The sequence below is a fragment of the Symphalangus syndactylus genome, chromosome 24 (assembly GCF_028878055.3).
Source record: "Symphalangus syndactylus isolate Jambi chromosome 24, NHGRI_mSymSyn1-v2.1_pri, whole genome shotgun sequence".
NCBI classification, from domain to species: Eukaryota; Metazoa; Chordata; class Mammalia; order Primates; family Hylobatidae; genus Symphalangus; species Symphalangus syndactylus.
The window spans coordinates 43,362,715-43,382,396 of NC_072446.2; the positions used below are offsets into that span (position 1 = coordinate 43,362,715).

General features: G+C 46.6%; 1 protein-coding gene across 3 annotated transcripts in view; it reads left to right on the forward strand.

Annotated features, from left to right (window-relative positions):
* The window catches only part of STK35 (serine/threonine kinase 35), a 46,876-nt gene that overhangs the window by 14,136 nt on the left and 13,058 nt on the right, over positions 1-19,682 (forward strand). For 2 of the 3 annotated variants that reach the window (XR_010119366.1, XM_055265490.2), the window contains exon 3: positions 720-1,469. The exons of the other annotated variant lie outside the window; for it this stretch is intronic. Coding sequence is in view for 1 of the 2 variants with exons in the window: in XM_055265490.2 (XP_055121465.2) it covers positions 720-1,432 (713 nt within the window). In the remaining variant the exon portion in view is untranslated. The remainder of the gene's footprint in view (positions 1-719; positions 1,470-19,682) is intronic. 3 annotated transcript variants of the gene reach the window in all.

The following is a 19,682-nucleotide window of genomic DNA, read 5'->3' on the forward strand; positions in this document are numbered from 1 at the left end:
TTTATATGAATTGACCCTGATGGAGATGTGCATTCAGATCTGGTGGCTCCTGTCTCCACTTCACTGTTTGTAGGAGTTGACCCTGATGGAGATGTACAGCTTTTGATGATTGCTGCTGTGGATACCTGTCATCTCCTTGAAACTAAGCCTCATAGAGATGGGGGCATGTTATGTACCTAACTTGTGCTAGGCATGTGGTGGGCTTACAGAAAATATTGATGGATCGGAGTGTGCTTCTGAAATAAAGGAAATTGTAGTGCCATTCTAGGTACGTTAACAAGAATCCTTCTACAAGTCAGGAAAAAAGAGAGGGAAAGTCATTTGCTCAGCTTGGAGTAACAATGATATTAGAAGCAAAGACCCGTGACAGCCTTCTTGCATGCTTTCCCTTGTCCCATCTGCCCAGCAGCCTTGGGAGGTGTGGGTGGTATGGCACTGCCTGTTTGGAGACAGTATAATGAAACAAAAAGGCTTCGCAGTCAACCAGACAGCAGTAAACCTGAGTTTCCACCTGGGCCTCATTCCAAACCCAGGTTCCTGATACCAGTCCCTGGTGCCTGTGTCATACCTTAGAAAGGGACTCAGTGTCAGTTGTGCAGGTCCCCTTGGAGCAGTTGTTTGTCACCAATATCACTCTTGAATACACTGCATCCTTTAGTTCAAAAGAAGTGTGACTGTGTCCATCTCACTCAAGCTCCTTCCTATCTTCTTTGATTTAGGAGAAAGGATCCTGGGTTATGCTGAGGAGCCCTGCTATCTCTGGTTTGTCATGGAGTTCTGTGAAGGTGGAGACCTGAATCAGTATGTCCTGTCCCGGAGGCCGGACCCAGCCACCAACAAAAGTTTCATGCTACAGCTCACGAGCGCCATTGCCTTCCTGCACAAAAACCATATTGTGCACAGGGACCTGAAGCCAGACAACATCCTCATCACAGAGCGGTCTGGCACCCCCATCCTCAAAGTGGCCGACTTTGGACTAAGCAAGGTCTGTGCTGGGCTGGCACCCCGAGGCAAAGAGGGCAATCAAGACAACAAAAATGTGAATGTGAATAAGTACTGGCTGTCCTCAGCCTGCGGCTCGGACTTCTACATGGCTCCTGAAGTCTGGGAGGGACACTACACAGCCAAGGCAGACATCTTTGCCCTGGGCATTATCATCTGGGCAATGATAGAAAGAATCACTTTTATTGACTCTGAGACCAAGAAGGAGCTCCTGGGGACCTACATTAAACAGGGGACTGAGATCGTCCCTGTTGGTGAGGCGCTGCTAGAAAACCCAAAGATGGAGTTGCACATCCCCCAAAAACGCAGGACTTCCATGTCTGAGGGGATCAAGCAGCTCTTGAAAGATATGTTAGCTGCTAACCCACAGGACCGGCCTGATGCCTTTGAACTTGAAACCAGAATGGACCAGGTCACATGTGCTGCTTAAAATTCAGGGCTAAGCATTTTGGGTGATTTTAAACTAGGTGAGTGCTCTCTGTTGTTGTTTTTTGTTTTGAGACAGGGTCTCACTCTGTTGGTCAGGCTGGAGCGCAGTGGGTGCAGTGGCAGGATCTCGGCTCACTGCAACCTCTACCTCCCGATTTCAAGCGATTCTCATGCCTCAGCCACCTGGGTAGCTGGGAGTACGGGCACCCGCCATCGTGCCTGGCTAATTTTTGTATTTTTAGTAGAGATGGAGTTTCACCATGTCAGCTAGGCTGGTCTCGAACTTCTGACCTCAAGCGATCTGCCGGTCTCAGCCTCCCAAAGTGCTGGGATTACAGGCGTGAGCCACCATGCCCAGCCTCCCTTTTTTTTCTGTATGCCCGCTTCTTGGACTGGGTTCTTCATTCTGGACCCTGGCATGGGCCCTGTGAACTTGGAGTGGAATACAAAGTTGAAGAAAACGAAGTGCTTCTTTTCAAAGATCCCCCCATGCCTTGATGGGAGAAATGTGCAATTATCTGAGTACACATTGGAAAGTCTAGAGAAGTCTTCTGAGAGGAGGTTGCATTTAAGCCGAGTCTCCCTTTTTTTAGAAACGCTCTTTCTCATCATTATAAATGCTCACTGTAGAAAACGTGCATAAGAGGTAGACAGGTTTTCAGAGAATAAACACTATCTCTAATTGTATCCCACCTACTCATACATCCAGTTCCACATAGTTTAGATCTTGCCCTAGTTGGTCGAGGTCTTTTTCTTTTTACTCATTACTAATCTGAGCATTCCTCCATGTCATACTTTGGAAGTATGGCTTTTCAGGGACTGTATGACATTCCTATTATATGTACCATAATTTAACCATTCTCTTACTTCAGAAAACAGATTTTTTCCATTTTAGATACTTAAATAATGTATTAGTGAATATTTATGTAGAAGTCTTTGCTTATTTAAAAAATTTATTCCGAGGTGGGCGGATCACGAGGTCAGGAGATCAAGACCATCCTGGCTAACACAGTGAAACCCCATCTCTACTAAAAATACAAAAAATTAGCCAGGTGTGGTGGCGGGCACCTGTCGTCCCAGCCACTCGGGAGGCTGAGGCAGGAGAATAGTGTGAACCCGGGAGGCGGAGCTTGCAGTGAGCTGAGATGGTGCCACTGCACTCCAGCCTGGGTGACAGAGCGAGACTCCGTCTCAAAAAAAAAAAAAAAAAAAAAATGTGAGCTTTCCTTTGTCAAGTACAGTCATGCTCCGCATGAACAATGTTTTGGTCAAAAAGGAATGGCCTATATGACGGTGGTCCCACGAGATTATAATGGAACTGAAAAATTCCTATTACCTAGTGATGTAGCTGTTGTAATGTTATAGTGCATATTATGGTGCAGTGTTTTACCTTTTCTGTGTTTAGATACACAAAAACTTACCATTGTGTTACAACTCCCTATAGTATTCAGTACAGTAACATGCTGTACAGAATTGTAGTCCAGGAATGATAGGCCATACATGTCATCTAGGTGTATAGTAGGCTACACCGTCTAGGTTTGTGTAAGTACACTCTTGACATTACACAACAATCACCTGATGACTCATTTCTCAGAAATTGTTAAGCAGCCCATCGTTAAGCGACCCATGACTGTATGTGCTAGGCTCTGGGGTGACATGATAAGCCAAATCAGAGACTTTCCCCATCTTCATGAATTCTGCATCTTAATTAGGGAGAGAAACTCCAAGTTGAACTTGGTTTCATGTGTAGTATTCTCAATGAAGGTATTTTTGTAGTGACTCACTAGGTCTAATTCTTCAAATCATAATTTTTTTATAGCTGTTTAAGGAGAATAGGTATTCAGGGAAATTGACCTTTCGGGTGTTGATGCACAGAGTCAAGAGGAGGGAATTGGGGGTGAGGGAGCATCCCAGATAGACAGACCAACCTCTGCGAAGGACCTGAAACCAGAGGGAGCCTGGCACGTTGGAGAAACTAGACCAATTTGGGTTAGTGAGGATAGTAGACATGGAAATTAGAGAGGACAGGGAACAGTGTAGACAGAAATTGAACTGGAAAACCCAAAGGTGTTTATAGGAACAGCAGAATAGTTGGACTGAAGTTTGATGTGTGTGTAAGAGAAATAAGATGAAAAATTGACCAGCATATATGCTAGGTAGTTTCACATGAACCATTTTGTTTCACCTTTACAACCCTGCAAGGGATTAAGTAATTTACCCCAGATCCTACTAAGTTAAGGACGGGTATATCTTATTCAAGCATCCCCCACCCCCTTTTCCCTTAATATGGTGAGCTAGAAGTAAGCTGCTCTTACGTTGTGCTGAAGTCTTGACGAGGTGATGGAGCTAGTGCTGATCCTCCTGGTCACAAGGAGCCTCAGGAGCCATAAGGCACGGAGCTTTCCATCACTTGGGTGGGTTCCCTCCCTTTCTCTTCATTATCCTCTGGTTTCTAGGTGGGGTTGGCTCATACCAAGTTGAGCTTTGTTTCATGTGTCGTGTTCTCAGTGAATGTATTTCTGGAGTGAGTCACTTAGGTTTAATTCTTTCATTCCGCAAACATGTATTCCAGGTGCTGAACCAATTGGTCCTACCACCCATGGGTAGGAGAACAGCACTCCCCAAAGCTAGGTTTAGGGTAGTGCTGTATTAGAAACCAAAAGGATTGGCTAGACAGTGTTTTAAATGTATTTTGTGCTGTCACTTCCCATTTCTATCTCATGCTTTCTGCTTTTGAAAGACCTCTTAAAATTCAGATTTGCTCTGGCATAGGAAGGTTGTCATTGGAAGAGGGACCTGAATTTAGGTTACGATTATGGGGTTGTCATAACTAATTGAGATCAGGGCTTCCATTTGGATATCCGCACTTGAGATTTGTGCTGTTTTGCAGGGCAGTTTTGGCTAAATTGGAGTGATTCCTTCATGTAGGAGAAATAGGCGACCTTGAGAACAGGGGAAAAGATTAGGAATATGGTTACTGGTGAGTGTCCCAGGCTGTTTTGTTAATTCATTTTGTGGTTCTTACAGCTAATCTTTACAGTACTGGTGGTGCCAATTTGACCGTAGCCTATCCTCCCCTGTCTTAGGTGGGCACTTAGAATTGTGGGCCTGGGCCCAGGTCTGTGACCAGAGCCAAACCCTGTGTTGCCAGAAGCTTCAAATCAGCTTCTGTAGATGCGCCGTATCTGGCTGGTCAGAGAATCTGAGGCTTGAGTTGGGAAGAACATTGAGTCCGAACTCGCTTTCCCCTGCCAAGTTTTGTAGATGGACAAGATAATTTCATTTATTCATTCAACATGTTCTTTGGAAACTCTTTCCAAGTACCATTTTAGACACAGATAATACATCAGTGAACAAAACAGACAAGTTTTTGCAGTGTGGAGCTTAACATTCGTTCTGTTGGGAAGACAGTACCCATAGGTAATGTATAAGAAAGTGCTTGGTGCTGGGTGCGGTGAGAGGGTAGGATGGGAAGAGTAGAGCAGGGTAGGGGAGATCTGAAGCTTGGGTGTTGGGGAGGGGTGGGGTTGTACTTTTCAATGGAAGATATCAGAGTGGGTCTCCCAGAGGCAGTGACCTTTGAGCGAATGTTAGAAGGAGTTGAGGGAGTGAGTCACAAGGATTTCTGGGGAAAGAGCATCTCAGACAGAGATAATGGCCACTGTGAAGGTCCTGAAAGTTGGCTAGAGTGAGCAAGGAATATATAGGAAGAGATAGATAACTAGGAGCCAAATAGGCCTCGTAAGCCTCTGTAGAGATTTTGGCTTGTGTTTTTGGATGAGATGGAAAGCCATGGGGATGTTTTCAGCTGTGTGATATCTGCTCTTTTGAAAGGATCACTTTGCATCTTGAAATAACGGGATAAGATGGGAGGCTGTTGCAGTAATCCAGGTGAGAGATGATGATGGCTTGAAACAATGGAACAGAGAAGTGATTATTGGATTTTGGGTATTTTTTTGAAGTCAGAGCCAGCAGGATTTCCGGCTGGATCATATGTGAGGTGTGAGAGAAAGGAATTAATCATCACTTCAAGGTGTCAGCCTAAGTGATGGGGAGAATAGAGCTGCCATTAAATAAGATAGGGAAGACATTGGGGGAATAGGGTTGGCAGGAGAAAGTTAGGTTTTAGTTATCTGAAAGTTTGGCATGCCTATTTAGAATCCAACTACAGATGTAGAGTAGGCAGTTGGATGAGTCTGGAGTTCAAGGGAGGGGTCCAGCCTAGAGATACAAATTTAGAGATTTGCCACAGTACTGGAGTGGGTATAGACAAGAGGAGGTCAGAGGACTGAGCTCCAGGTGGTGCAACATTGAGGGTGGGAAGAAAGAAAGGAGCCAGAGAGAGGGGAAAAGACATCAAGAGGAGGAGGGAGCCAGCTGTGGCATCATCTGCTAGTTGATTGAGAGGAATTGATCATTGGATTTAATAAATGGGAAAGCATCAGTACTCATGAACAATTTTGGTGGAGTAATGGGGAAACCTGTAACTAGGGTGGATTTGAGAGGGGAAGAGGAGAGGAATTGGAGACAGTGAAAGAATAGACCAGTAGTTCTCAAAGTATTTGGTCTGAAAGCCTCTTTACATTTTTGAATTTACGGACTCCAAAGAGCTTTTGTTTTGGGTTATATCTGTGGATGTTTGTACTATTAAAAATTAAAATAGGCTGGGGCGTGGTAGCTCATGCCTTGTAATCCCAGTACTTTGGGAAGCCGAGTAGGGGCAGATCGTTTGAGCTCATGAGTTTGAGACCAGCCTGGGCAACATGGTGAAACCTGGTCTCTACTAAAAATACAAAAATTAGCCAGGTGTGGTGGCACATGCCATAGGCCCAGTACTTGGGAGACTGAGGCAGGAGAATTGCTTGAACCAGGGAGGCAGAGGTTGCAGTGAGCCAAGATCGCACCACTGCACTCCAGCCTGGGTGCCAGAGAGGGACCCTGTCAAAAAAAAAAACAAAAAAACTCCAGTTGCATAAGTAAACACACTTGACCCCTATGCCACCAAGATGAAAAAACACCTCAATGTTTTAGGATTGTAGATTTCAGAGTCGCATTTAAGTCAGGACTAACTAGTTTCAGTTTTTTGCAAAAATAAAAGGAAATTCATTTTGGGTTGGAAACCTGGGATTCCCCTGAAAGAAGTGGTGTCTAGTAACAATGCAGGGATGGAGTCTTATTTCTGCATTTTCCTGACTGTGTGGCCTTAGGCAAATTATTCCACTTATCAGGGCCTCAGTTTTATTATCTATAAAATGGAGTTGATCCTGTATATCTTATTGAGGTTGTTGGGGGGAATCACAAGAGGTTGTGAAAGTGCCCTATGTAAACAGTCTGAATTAATTGTAATACAGTAGCATTGTTTAGATCCATACTTTGGCCTAGGTAGAAGTGTTGGCTTCCATTTCCCTCTGAAGACAGTAGTCTTTGGTAGCCTCACTTTTGTGGATTGCCAAATAGCTTTTCTTTTGAAACAAAGCTGTAGTCAAGGCCCACACTGTCCAATCACTTGTTCCAGAAAAGTATATCTATTTTTAAAGACCATTCAATGATGGGTCTGATCTCTTTCTTATTTGTCACTTTCAAAAGATATTTAATAGTTCCTAATGGTTCCTACCAGCTAGCCACAGCCTTTTATCCCAAGCAGGAAGCCAGCCAAACTGATGTTCCAGGTGCCTCCACCCACGTGTTACCAGGGAGAGTGTTGTGGGATGAGGGAATCTGCATTCATGGCCAAGTCTGCTGTCTGATATACAAACCTCCGTTACTAGGGCCTTTTGAAGCCAAAGCCCTCGAATGACGTCTTTTTGGAGTGGGCAGCTAAGGCTTGCTGAAGGAAATCAGATGTTGGTGTGACCTGAGGGGTCACAGAAAGTATTTCTAGTTCCATATGAGATCTTGGTAGCTGCCTAACATCAGAGAAGGAAATCAGGCCCAATTTCTGTTGAAGTAATAGTTGATACATTTATCCCTGGCCTGGGGTCCTAAGATGTGGCTCTTGGCTAACATACTGGGTGACCTGCGTTGGCCCCTTGACCTGCACTTCAGATTTTACTTCTATTTTGCAAGATCTAACCCTAGTACGACCCTAATCAAAGACAGGAATTCACAAGCCTTTCAGCTTATCTGACAGGCAAGAGTATATTTGCCTGTTGAAGCCATAGAAGCTCAATTCAATGACCAATTTCTTGCTTTGGGCTAGAATTACACACAAACTGTGTTGTTACACTGTAGCTGTCAAATTAATCAGCAATGATACTAAAAAATGGAAAAGAAATGCTTAATTAACATGGTTTGTTTTAAACAGCAAAGTATTCAAAACAGTCTCTGTAGGGTAAATTTTAAAATGGTTTTAGGTGAGAAGTTGGGACCCCCAGTACTGGATAGGTCCACTCTATGACTTCCTGGCCCAGCTCTCAGGTTGGCCAGGAACTAGCTCCTGCCTTACAGGACTGCCCTCCCTTGCCTGTACCTGGTGCCTGGCTGAGGAGAGTGGCAGCCTGAGGGGTTAGGCTGTGAAGAAGGACAGCAGCGCCAAAGATGACCAAAACGGCAATGATTCATGGTCGTCCCTGGGCTGAGTGCTTTATGACTAATAATTCATTTACTTATTTTCAAGTAAATTCCTGAAGGTCACATAGCTAAGAAGGGGTAAAGCCCAGCCTTGAACCCAGGACTCAGTCCATGGCTTTAACCAGTTTGGTGTATTGCCTCATTGAATCATCTTTAAATTTAAAATGTTTTCCTAATTGAATTCAACAAATAACTGAGCATCAAAGTAGATAGAATTTCCTGCCCACCAAGCCCAGAGCATTATGAGATGCATGGTATGGAACACTTAGTAGGCTTCAAGAGGAGATAGTTCCTCTCCTACTCTGAAAAGTCCAGAATACGGTGATAAGCAGCCAGGTAGCCCAAGGGAAAGTAGAAGCAAGGAAGGTTCTTCCTTCATGGGAAGGTGTAACTGCCAAGGGGTCGAAGTCAGTGGTTTGGTTTTGCACCCCAGAAGCTGATCCCTACTTAGTCTTTGGTGGAGCCTTGAATTTCCCAAAGGGAGGATGGGAAAAGGGAAACGCTAAGCTGTACCCTGAAGTGGGTAAGAATGGAGGTGTTATTAAGAGCAGAGAGATCATGGGGTCGAGGTGGTATCTCTTGATGATGATCAATTCTTTAATCCAGGCAGATCCAGAACCCCTGAGATTCTTTGAGTCCCTGCCCATATGGTAGGGGTCACAGCTTTGCCACAACCCATCTCACTAGCACTAAACAGCTTCACAAGAGGTGGGGGTTATGAGTGAAGAGTCAGAGTGTTTGGTTCTCTTTTCTCTCAGGAAATTGAAGCTCAGTCTTCAACTGTGAAGACCCTAGTGGCGCTAGATACCTGTATACAAAGAGACATGTCGCTTGGGGCCTCATCTCTCTGCTGGTGTTTTCTGAGGAGTTTTCCTCTCCAGGTGGGGAAGGTATTTTATTTTTTTTGTAAGTCCCCACAAGCTCCCCAGTGACCTGCTGTTGCCATCTCTTGATTGTTTCTGCCGCATCAACAGCAGGAAGCTGAGCTATCAGTTATGTAATGGGGCCGATGGCCCCCCCAGGGATAATCTGTCCCTTGCAGCTCTGCAGGACATGAAAGCATCCATGAAGGGACAGGCCTGGCCCGGGGCTGTTGACGTCAAGGCCCAGTTGCTGCTCACATGTTCTTCCTTCGTGGCATCCTTGGCTCCACCTAACCTAGATAGCATCCCTTTGGGCAAATCAAAGTGGCTCTTGTAATCGTCCAGCTGTGAGCAAAGCTGCCTGATGGTTCAGGGGTGCTTCCAACTCCCATTTCCTCTTACCCCAGGGAAGCAAAGACACTCCCACCAACAGCTGCTGGTTATCAAAACCTGCTTTGAGGGACCCCTTGACTTGTGCAGGGCAGAGACCCTGCCTTTTTATTCCAAGCCCTGAATTAACTTTACATGTATCATTATCATACATCATCTGCTTAGCTATTCTGTTATGTGCCCTCTTTTCTGCAGATAAGGAAGCAGAAAATGACTTTCCTAAGGTTTTGAGAGCCAGGATTTGAGACAAGGTGTATCTGTCTGGAAATTCTACTGCTCCATTCTGCATTCTACAGCCTCTTAAAGCCACTTTTAATGAGTTTCTATTCTGAGGCAGATGGTGGGTTCCCCTCCAATAGCACCACACAGTAAAGCACCCAGGGCTGCCATGGGTGTCCTTCACAGTCTGACACTGGTTTCAGCACAGGCACACTGTGGCAGGGTCATCAGCCATCCCTTCAGGTGACATCAGCCTGCATGTGGATTCCTCCTGTGTTACAATGACTGCCCCAAACGTTGGCAGAGGAGGCAAGGCTGGGATAGTGTGAGGTGCCCATATAACCAAGGTCTGGCAGCAGAGAAGGCAGGAGCCACGTATGCAGCCAGGTCAAAATTGCCAAAAGGTTGGAAAGTAGGAGATCCAAAGCACACCTCCACCCACAGGCAGCTGGGAAAGCACCCGGCACTGAGGGAATGCTGTCATTAGGCCAGCGTCTGGCACCAGCTACAAGGAAAGGGCTCCAGTAAGAGCCAAAGGCATCGTACGTGTCTGTGGTCCTGGTGCCCTGGCAGAAGCCCATTCTGAGTGAACCCAGGGATTTAAAGTTGATGAGGACCCAGCAGAATGGCAGCGGTTGCTCTGTTTCTTTCTGACAAATCTTCCAGCTCACTCATTGAATCCTGACTTAAGCAAGGGATTCCGTCACTCATGCTTACTCCAATTGATGTGGCTGCCCATAGCCCTGTGTCGAAGGATTCTGGGGCCAAGTCAGATTTGGTGGGCAAGAGCCCTTCTGGCATATGGTAGGCACTTGCCCAGTGGAGGCATTGATTGTTTAGACCCCAGTATGGTCTCCTAGGAACTTAGTTTAATTATGCAGATGAGATACGGACACTTGGTTGTAATGGGTTATAGATGGCTCAGTAGAGATACAGGAAGACAGGAAAGAGTGAAGGAGGTGGTATTCCAGGCTGGTTCTTGAAGGTAGGTTTTAGGGGTACCTTGTAAGCCAGGTGAGATGCGCAGGGGCCACATCTCAGGGTACATACTCAGGTTTGGTTTGATTACAGTATTCTCAGCTACAGGAGGAAAGGGTACTACTGTTGAGGTATTGAAATTCCCAACTGGAGATATATTGTGGACCCAGGACCTAGGGAGAGTGCCCAAGGCTCTGTCTTGATTAGGGCAGCCGCATTCGTGCTCCCAGCCCCTCTTTTCGTTTCCACTAGTGAGTCCACCGTGGTATTGCAAAATCAGAGGAAATGGAGATCTCCTCCAGCGTTTCTAGGATTCAGAGGCATGGCAGGCCTTAAAACTGCCAAGCAAGTTTAAAATAAATCAATACCATAAAACACTGCAATGAATTTCCCAACTTTAAAGAAATTTCACTTTCAGAGGTGCCAGGGGAAAGCTATAACTCAGCCTGCATCGTACACAGGTCAGAACTCTATATTTTGTTTCTTTATTAAAGAAAGTGATGTCTAGGGACATGGGAGGAATGGATTAGGGCCACCCAGGCACTCCATAGGCCATAGTGAGGAAGATGAAAATGCTTCCATTTTCCCAGGCTGCAAAAAGCATCTTGATGTGGGGCTTGGGGAAGTTGCCTTATGAATGGTCACCTTTATTTTTTTTTCCCCTGAACTCAGGCATGGTAGGGTAGCTGTAATGGGAGGCAGGTTGGCTTTGTTATATCGTGTTGGGTTTTAGTATTGATTATCTATTTTAATGGGAAAATCACAAAGATGATGTGAACCAATTGACTCATTGTGCATTTAATTCCATCTTTGTGGGGAAAGAAAACCCTTCACCATGTACAGCACCCCTTTGTTTTTTCTTTTCTACTTTTTTTGGATGTGCTTAAGACATGCCCTCTCAGAAAGCTAGGTGTGCCTAGGGCAAATCTAAGGCATGGAGTTGGGAGTATAGTGTTGTCAGATCTTGGCAGGTTGTGTGGGCATTACCAGCACAGCCCGGCCTTGTACCAGACACAAAGAGAACTGGAAGTCACAAGTAAAGACTCTGTTGTTAGTAACCAGATTGCATCTTGGACCTGATGACGTTTGGAAGGAACCCTTGGTTTGCATAGAACAGCAGAAATAAGTGATTATACCACACCCCAGACAAACAGGCTAACTTTAACTTTTAAAAATATTTTGGAGTTTAGGCCAAGTGCCTAAACTGAAATCCAGATGTCACCACTGACATGGTCTAGAGGTCCTCCTCCCTCTTCTGACCTGAGCATCTTAGGGCCAGAGTACCAGCAGGTATAGCAGGAAAAGTCTTCAGAGAGCACATAGCTCCTTCCTGCTGCTCTGGAGTCCTGTAAGCAGGACAATAGCTGTCACGATAATACCAGACTCGCTCCTGCTCTTAGAACTGAGTTGGGATCATTGCCATAGGGAGACCCAGATGTGAGTCTTCAGCCTAATTATATGAACCTGGGTGAAGTTTAACCATGGTTAAAAGATTGCTTTTATTTTATCTGCAGCAGGAACAGAGGATGTTATGAGTAAGGAGTGTTGGTGAAGATATCTTCAAGCCCTTGTCTCCTCTCTGCTCCTCCTCACTCAATCCCACCCCCCAACACACAGTGTCAGTGAGAAACCCTAGCACCAGTGGTTCTCAAGATGTGGTTCCCAGACCAGCAGCATCACCTGGGAACTTGTTAAAAATGCATATTTCTGGCTGCACCTCAAACCTACTGAGTTGGAAACTGGGGAGTGGTATTGTATCAGCTCTCCGGGTGATGGCTGATGAACACAAAAGCTTCAGAACTACTCTGGCAAAAGAGGGTAAATGTGCAATCAGCCACCCTGCCATCTTTTAGACATGCAGACCATTGCCCTCACCTTTTATCCTTTTACCTTCAAAAAGCTTGGACCTAAGCGTGAGAATCGGGAGGGCCTGTAAGGTCCTGGCCTCTATAATTCCATCAGTAATTGTATACTTACCTAGCACTGTGACTTGGACAAGTCAATCCTCCAGAGAACCAAGGTACCTGAGGGACCGCTCTTTTCCCTTTCCCCCGTTCCTTCTGCCCTGGCATGTTCCTAGTTCTATGGTGGATGTGGTTCTGGGACCCTGGGACAACTGACTCCCGCTCAGGCTCTCTCTCAGTGCATTTGTCTTTAGGATGGGGCGAAGCCCTGTGGCCTCTTGCTCCTGGGAGTAGGAGGAAACAATTTAACTTTTCCGTGGGCTTCCCTGGGGAAGTGGACTTCTGAGCCATAATAATGATGAATGTCTCAAGGTGATCTCTGGTGAGTACTGTCAGGGCAACCACAGGATTCCTGTGAAGTCTGAATGGTAGGGAGGTCACCCCTAGAGGAAGGAGAAATTGAGAAGCAACAGGGCATAGGAAACAGGGAAGCCCCACCGAGGCACAGGTGGAACTTAGGTCTCTAAGTGGAATCTTTGTGGGGGTTTTTTTTTTTGTTTTGTTTTTTTTTTTTGAGGCAGGGTCTCACTCTGTTGCCAGGCTGGAGTGCAGTGACACAATCTCAGCTCACTGGCTTCACAGGATTCTCCTGCCTCAGCCTCCCGAGTAGCTGGGATTATAGGTGCATGCCACCACGCCCAGCTAATTCTCATATTTTTATTAGAGACAGGGTTTCACCATGTTGGCCAGGATGGTCTCAATCTCCTGACCTCGTGATCCACTCGCCTTGGCCTCCCAAAGTGCTGTGGTTACAGGTTTGAGCCACTGCACCAGGCCTCTAAGTGGAATCTTAAACATGACTTTAAATCATGACTAGCAAACTTCGTTTTTCTGTTCCACAGACATGTATTGAGCACCCGCTGTGAGCCAGGTTTGGGCCATGGAGATGAGAATTCCCATCCTCAGTCCATGTAAACCCTGGGCATCTCTCTGAGCCTCCGAGTCCGCCTCCGTAAAGGGGGGTTGCTAACACCTGGAGGGATTGCCGTGGGGATTACACAGAACGTGAATGAAAAGCTGGCATAGGCCTGCCAGGCATGCAGCAGGTACCACACAGGTGTTGGGTCCTGCTGCCCTTTCATGCCAGTTCTCAGGCATGCTGGTGGCAGAGCGAGAATTAGCATCTCAGAATGTGTGCAGGCTCGTGTGCTTCCCCCTCCCCCACCAATAAAAAGGAAAACGTGTGCCCGAGGGGGCCCGTTAATTTTTTGATCAACTGTGTGTCAGGCACTGTGGTGGGTGCCTCTATTAATAACACATGGGTGAAAAAAGCAGACATGGTCCTCACCCTTGAGGCACTGAGTTTGAGAGACATGTCATACGAGAGTACCATAGGTACAGTTTCAGTTGTCGTGTGTAAATGAAGAAAATAGCAGAAAGAGAGGACCTGCCCAAGGCGGTCAGAGAAAGGCTCTCTGAGGAGGTGGCATTGAAGCCGAGACCTGAAGGATGAGGCCTCTGCCAAGCAGAGGAGGAGGGAGCTGGCTGGAGTGCAGTGGTCAAGGCGTGGGAGGCCAGGAGGAGGTCACTGGCTGCTCTGTGGCCAGTAGAACTGGAGAGAGGCAGGTGTGGAAGCAGGGAGCCCGGGTAGGAGGCTGTAGCTGTCCAGGTTAGGGGAGATGGTGAAGTGGGAGTGAATTCAAGGTACATTTTGGAGATTCAAAAGGGCTCTCAGATGGACTGAATTCGGAAGGTAGGAAGGAGTGGCTCAGAGCTGACTCCATCATCTGTGGCTTGAGTGACTGGGTGGTGGGGACAGAGCCATGTAAGAGTGAATGCTGCAGCAGGAGAGGGTTTAGGGGAGTAGGGAGATACATAAATGTGTCTTGGACGGGCAGACATCAGACTGTACTCTCTCTCCTGCGTGGGTGTTTGTGGTAAGTGGCACCCGTTTATCTGGGTTTTTTTAGAGGATTGTTGGATCTCAGTTTTGCTGCTGAACAAAGAGCACCTTCACAGGCACAGAATGGCCCCTTGGACTCGGGGCTGCGTTCATGGCTGAGTCTTGCTGCGTTTTGTTCTTTTCTTGGTAATCAGCTTCTCATTAGGTTATGGTGTGTTGCTCTTCTGTCCTTATTTGCATCTGTACTCTGCTATAATTGTGTCTCAAGAACATGGCGTTTTGTTGTTTTTTAGAGCTGAAAACCTGTGCAGGGTCTTGTCACATGGGCAGCCTGGTGATCCTGTCACGGGGCAGCTCTCCAGTATGGGCATCTCGCTCTCTCTTTATTTATTTATTTTTACTAGTTATATAACATCAGAGTCATGATTGCTGGCTGTAAAATTGATTTTGAGAACTACTTTAATTTGTAAATTGGGAAATACTTTCTATTTTGGGTTAGGGAAAGGCATACAGGGGAGGGAGGTGGGGGAAGAAGGTCTGTAGTCCCTGGTTTCAGTGATCTTCAGGTTTCTAAGTGCAAGCACCAGGAGCTGAGGGGTGGCCCTCCAACCTTATCTGGACGGTCAGCCAGTGGGGAAGGGGCTTCGGAGTCACTCCTTTGGCCATCCCGTCACACCGTGGTTTGAATGACAATATAGGGAGTGGGTAGAGGTTGGGTCATCTGCCTGCTCACCAGACCCCCTTCCCTGGAACCCCCTGGGGACCTAGGTCTTTATTCAAATTCAGCAAATGGTTGCTGAGAATTAGGAGCTTGCCTATCATCTTGCATTCACGATATACTCATGCGTCACTTAATGATGGGGATATATTCTGAGAAATCCATTGTGAAGCGATTTTGTCTTTGTGCACACATCATGGAGTGTTCTTACACAGTCCTAGATGGTATAGCCTCCTACACACCTAGGCTATATGGTAGATAGAGCCTATTGCTCCTAGACTGCAAACCTGTGCAGCATGTTGTGGTACTGAATACTATAGGCAGTTGTAACACAGTGGTGTTTGTTTATCTAAACATGTAAACATAGAAAAGGTACAGTGAAAATGTGGCATAAAAGATAAAAAATAGCTGGGCTTGCTGGCCTATGCCTATATTCCCAACACTTTGGGAGGCCGAGACAGGAAGATCACCTGAGCCCAGGAGTTTGAGACCAGCCTGGGCCACAGAGAGAGACCCCTATCTCTACAGAATTAAAGTTTTTTGGTTTTTTTTTTAAGATTAAAAGTGGTATACCTGTATAGGGCACTTACTATGAATAGAGCTTGCAGGACTAGAAGTTGCTCTGGGTGAGTCAGTGAGTGAGTAATGAGTCAGTGTGAAGGCCTAGGACATTAGTGTATACTATTGTAGAATTTCTTTCTTTAAAAATAAATTAACCTTAGCTTACTATAACTTTTTTGCTTTCTAAACTTAAAATTTTTTAAAAACTTGATTCATTAACATTTAGCGTAAAACACAAACATGAGACAGGGTCGTGCTCTGTCACCCAGGCTGGAGTACAGTGGCACGATCTTGGCTTACTGCAGCCTCGACCTTCTGGGCTCAAGCTCTCCTCCGGCCTCAGCCTCCTAAAGTGCTGGGCTTACAAGCCCGAGCCACCGTGCCTGGCCCTTCTTTCTTCATATCCTTATTCTGTGCACTTTTTTCTATTTTAAAAAAGTATTTTTTTTTACTTTTTAAATTTTTTTGCTTACAAACAAAAACCCACACATTAGCTTAGGCCTATGCAGTCTTGGCGTCAGTACTCCCCACTCTTTTTTAAATATTGTGAAATCCTCACCTGCGTCCTGAGTATTATTGTCCGCCCAACTCCCACTCCAGAGAAAGGAAGTGATTTAGCACTGGCCACGTGGCTAGCTCGTGCCAGCTCAAGGGCCAGAGCTCCAGTGCTCATGCGCTCCATTGAGCTACCAAAGAGCGGTCACGTGAGCAAGTCCATATGCACCGCACTGTCTCAGGGCCACCAGGAGCTCAGAGAAGGGAGCTGGCTTTTGCCGAAGAAGGAAGTGATGGCAAAGTAGAGGACACGTGACTTAAGATGGACCTTGAAGAAAGAAGAACAGATTAGGATATTTGAAGCAGGGGCCATAGCACGTCCAAAGACAGAACACTGGAATTTGTGGAGAGTGCCTATCCCTGGGCGGGTTCACACAGAGGCTAGAGTAGAAAGCTAAATAGGGCTAAGTTGCCAAGAGCCTTGAATGCCAGCCTGAGGAGAATGAACTTCATCCTGCCAAAAAAGACGAGGGTGAGTGGGTGGTGGTGAGCAAGGCTATATTTTAGGCAGGTGAGTCAGTAACAATGAGGGGAGAACTGTCAGTACCCCAGGAGGGGAAGATGAGATGCCACACCGGCAGTACATGTCTCCAGAAAGTGTGAGACTGCACAGGCACCTTCCAGAGCACATGGGAAGGTGGAAAGGGTAGCATCTAAATAGGAAGATGAGAAACCTTTGCTTCTATATTGGTGTCAAGACATCAAGAGACTTGCTGTTGAACCTGTTGGACTGGTCAATCTAGGTTTAAACGGCAGCTCTCCTACTTAACTAGCTGGGCAGCTTTGGGCAAGTGATCTACCTTCCCTGGGCCCCCATTTCCTTGTCTGGTCAGTGCAGTAAGTGTTCCTCACTGTAGGCTGTGTCCGGCACAGTTCCTAGCTCCTGATTAGAGTTGAGTCAAAGGTGGCTCTGTGTATTGCCCCCATCCTGCTATTTTGTTTGTTTTTGCCACATCCTCATAGGCTAATCATACATTTTCACTTTGCTTCTCACTAACAATTTGTGATAGCATTCTTTCCCCCAAAGAGATCTCCAAACCCCTTAGCAAGTGCCTCCAGTGAGTTCCCCTTGGCTTAGTGGGCTTTAACTGGTTGTTGTAACCAAAAGTCCATATGGACCTCTCTGTAGGCACGATCTTGTTGGCATCTTTCTTTTTATAACCACAAATTATTCTGTCCCCATATGGAAGAGTGACCGTTCCCCTTTAGCTAGTAATGGCACCTCAGCATCTTCCTCCTGGCAAGGGCCCTGAGGACCTCAGCCTTTCCCTTGGGCTCTTTCTTTGCTAATCACAGCAGCCACAGCTGAATCTGTCTCTGGGGACCAATTGAGGCAGTTGGCAGCTTTTATTTTCAGCCCCACACTTAATAAGTTGAGGAAGGGAATTAGGGTATCCACACAGCTAACTGCCAATTACCCAGGTTGTTTCTAGAGACAAATAGTTCCCCTTAGTTGGTGTTGGGTTTCACCCAGTGCCTGTGTACTAACTAAAGTGCTTAGAGGAACTACCATCCCAGTGCCCTATTGCCTCTTGACCTCCCAAGGCCAGAAAGACAAGGTTTAAGTGAGTCTGGGTTCTCAGACACAGACAAGATGACTCAGTGTGCAGCCCTGCCTGCTGGTCACCACAGAGACCTCTAAATCTCAGAATCTGCAGTCTTGCCTACTGTTTCTCTGTGTGCATTTGGCAAACTTTTTAATACTAGCACTTTTGGCAGTATACTCCAAGGAATCAAATTGTTTAAAACAATATTAAGCAAGTCTTCATGTCTAGGAGCTTTCACAGTAACTGCTTGCTCCACTGCCCTGACTTTCTGGCACACTTGAGATACAGCTGACATCTCTTTGCAAGCAGCATGCTGTCTCGGCTTTAAGCTTTGCTCAGACCCTTTCCCTCAGTAAGTCATACCCTGCTGACTTACTGGGCCTTACATGGGCCTGCCACTTGTTGCTGCAATAGTTTGTGTCTTCCTTGTATAAGTGGGGCGTGGATTGAGCTTCAGGGATGCAGCATAGAGCCTGTCTCCTCCTGATAACATTCATCCACTTTAAAGGGGAGTCTCAGGCTGGGCATGGTGGTGCACGCCTGTAATCCTAGCTATTAGGGAGGCTGAAGCAGGAGAATCGCTTGAACCTGGGAGGCGGAGGTTGTAGTGAGCCAAGATCATGCCACTGTACTCCAGCCTGGGCAACAGAGCAAGACTCTGTCGAAAAAGGAAAGAAAGAAAAGAGAAAAGAAAGAAAGGAGGAAAGGAAGAAAGAAAACCGAAAAAAAAAAAGTCCACATAAAAGCTGAGATGGTGCCACTGCACTCCAGCCTGAGCAGCAGAGCGAGACTCCGTCTCCAAAAAAAAAAAAGATGGGGCGGGTCTCAGGTTCTGTTAGAAACTTTCAAGGAGGAGGGGGGCCTCACTGTTGCCCTGTTGGAAAGGGCTCTGGTGCATTGAGCTGAAGTCTGCCTCCCTCCGAACACTCTTTGGCGTGATTTCCCTCAGCCCCAGCCACAGAAGTTATACGTCTCACCTGTGCTGGAGGTGCCCTGTTTAGAGCACTCATGTGCTTCTGTCCAGTTAGTTTTTGCCTTAATAAATAAGGGGCCTACAAAGGGCCTCTTCTCGTTATTCTTTGTGCCATGTTCCTTTCTCAGAATCTGAATGGTGTGTTATTCTACCATTAAAAAAATGCCTGGGGTCAGGTGTGGTGGCTCAGGCCTGTAATCACAGCACTTTGGGAGGCCGAGGCTGGTGAATCACCTGAGGTGAGGAGTTCAAGACCAGCCTCGCCAACATGGTGAAACCCCATCTCTACTAAAAATACAAAAATTAGCCGGGCGTCGTGGCACTCGCCTGTAATCCCAGCTACTCGGGAGGCTGAGGCAGGAGAATCGCTTGAACCCAGGAGGTGGAGGTTGCAGTGAGCTGAGATTGTGTCATTGCACTCCAGCCTGGGCAACAGAGTGAGACTCTGTGTCAGAAAAAAAGAAAAAAAAATGCCTGGGCTGTACATTAAACTTCCCAGCCCTCAGGGGCTTTGCAGAGCCTGTGCATCCTTGGGGTTAGAAGGAGTCCAGGTTAAGAACCCCTGTGCTGGCCCCAAGTCCTTCATTTGGCAGGTGAAGAAATGAAGTCTCCAGAGGGGAGTAAGGAGAGAGCTAGAGGGGCCTGGAACCAGGTTTGCCACCTTTACTCTTAGCACCAGGCAAGATCCTTCATCTTGCCGTGTTTCACTTCAGTGCCTCTCAGTAGGTTGCCTCCTGGGAGCACATTCCTATGATTGCATCTGTGCTGTTACAGCCTGGGCGACAGTCTGCCTTTCAGAGAATCCGTGGGACTGGCTTCCTCTGGATACACTTAAGTGGGTGAACAGAATGTGGAAGATGGCGGCAGGGGGGGGTGGCTAGGTAAAGGGTGGACCCCTGCTGAGCACGGGCTGGTGCTCAGTTCCTTGTAGGGCTGCCCCAGCCACCTCTTTCAACAATCCATGTGTTACGAATGTGGCATATAGGAGTCCTCCACCAGCCCCACCATACCTGGCAGGACTTCAGCCAGGACTCCACCTCCTGGACCACTTGTTAGCTAAAGAGACTTGT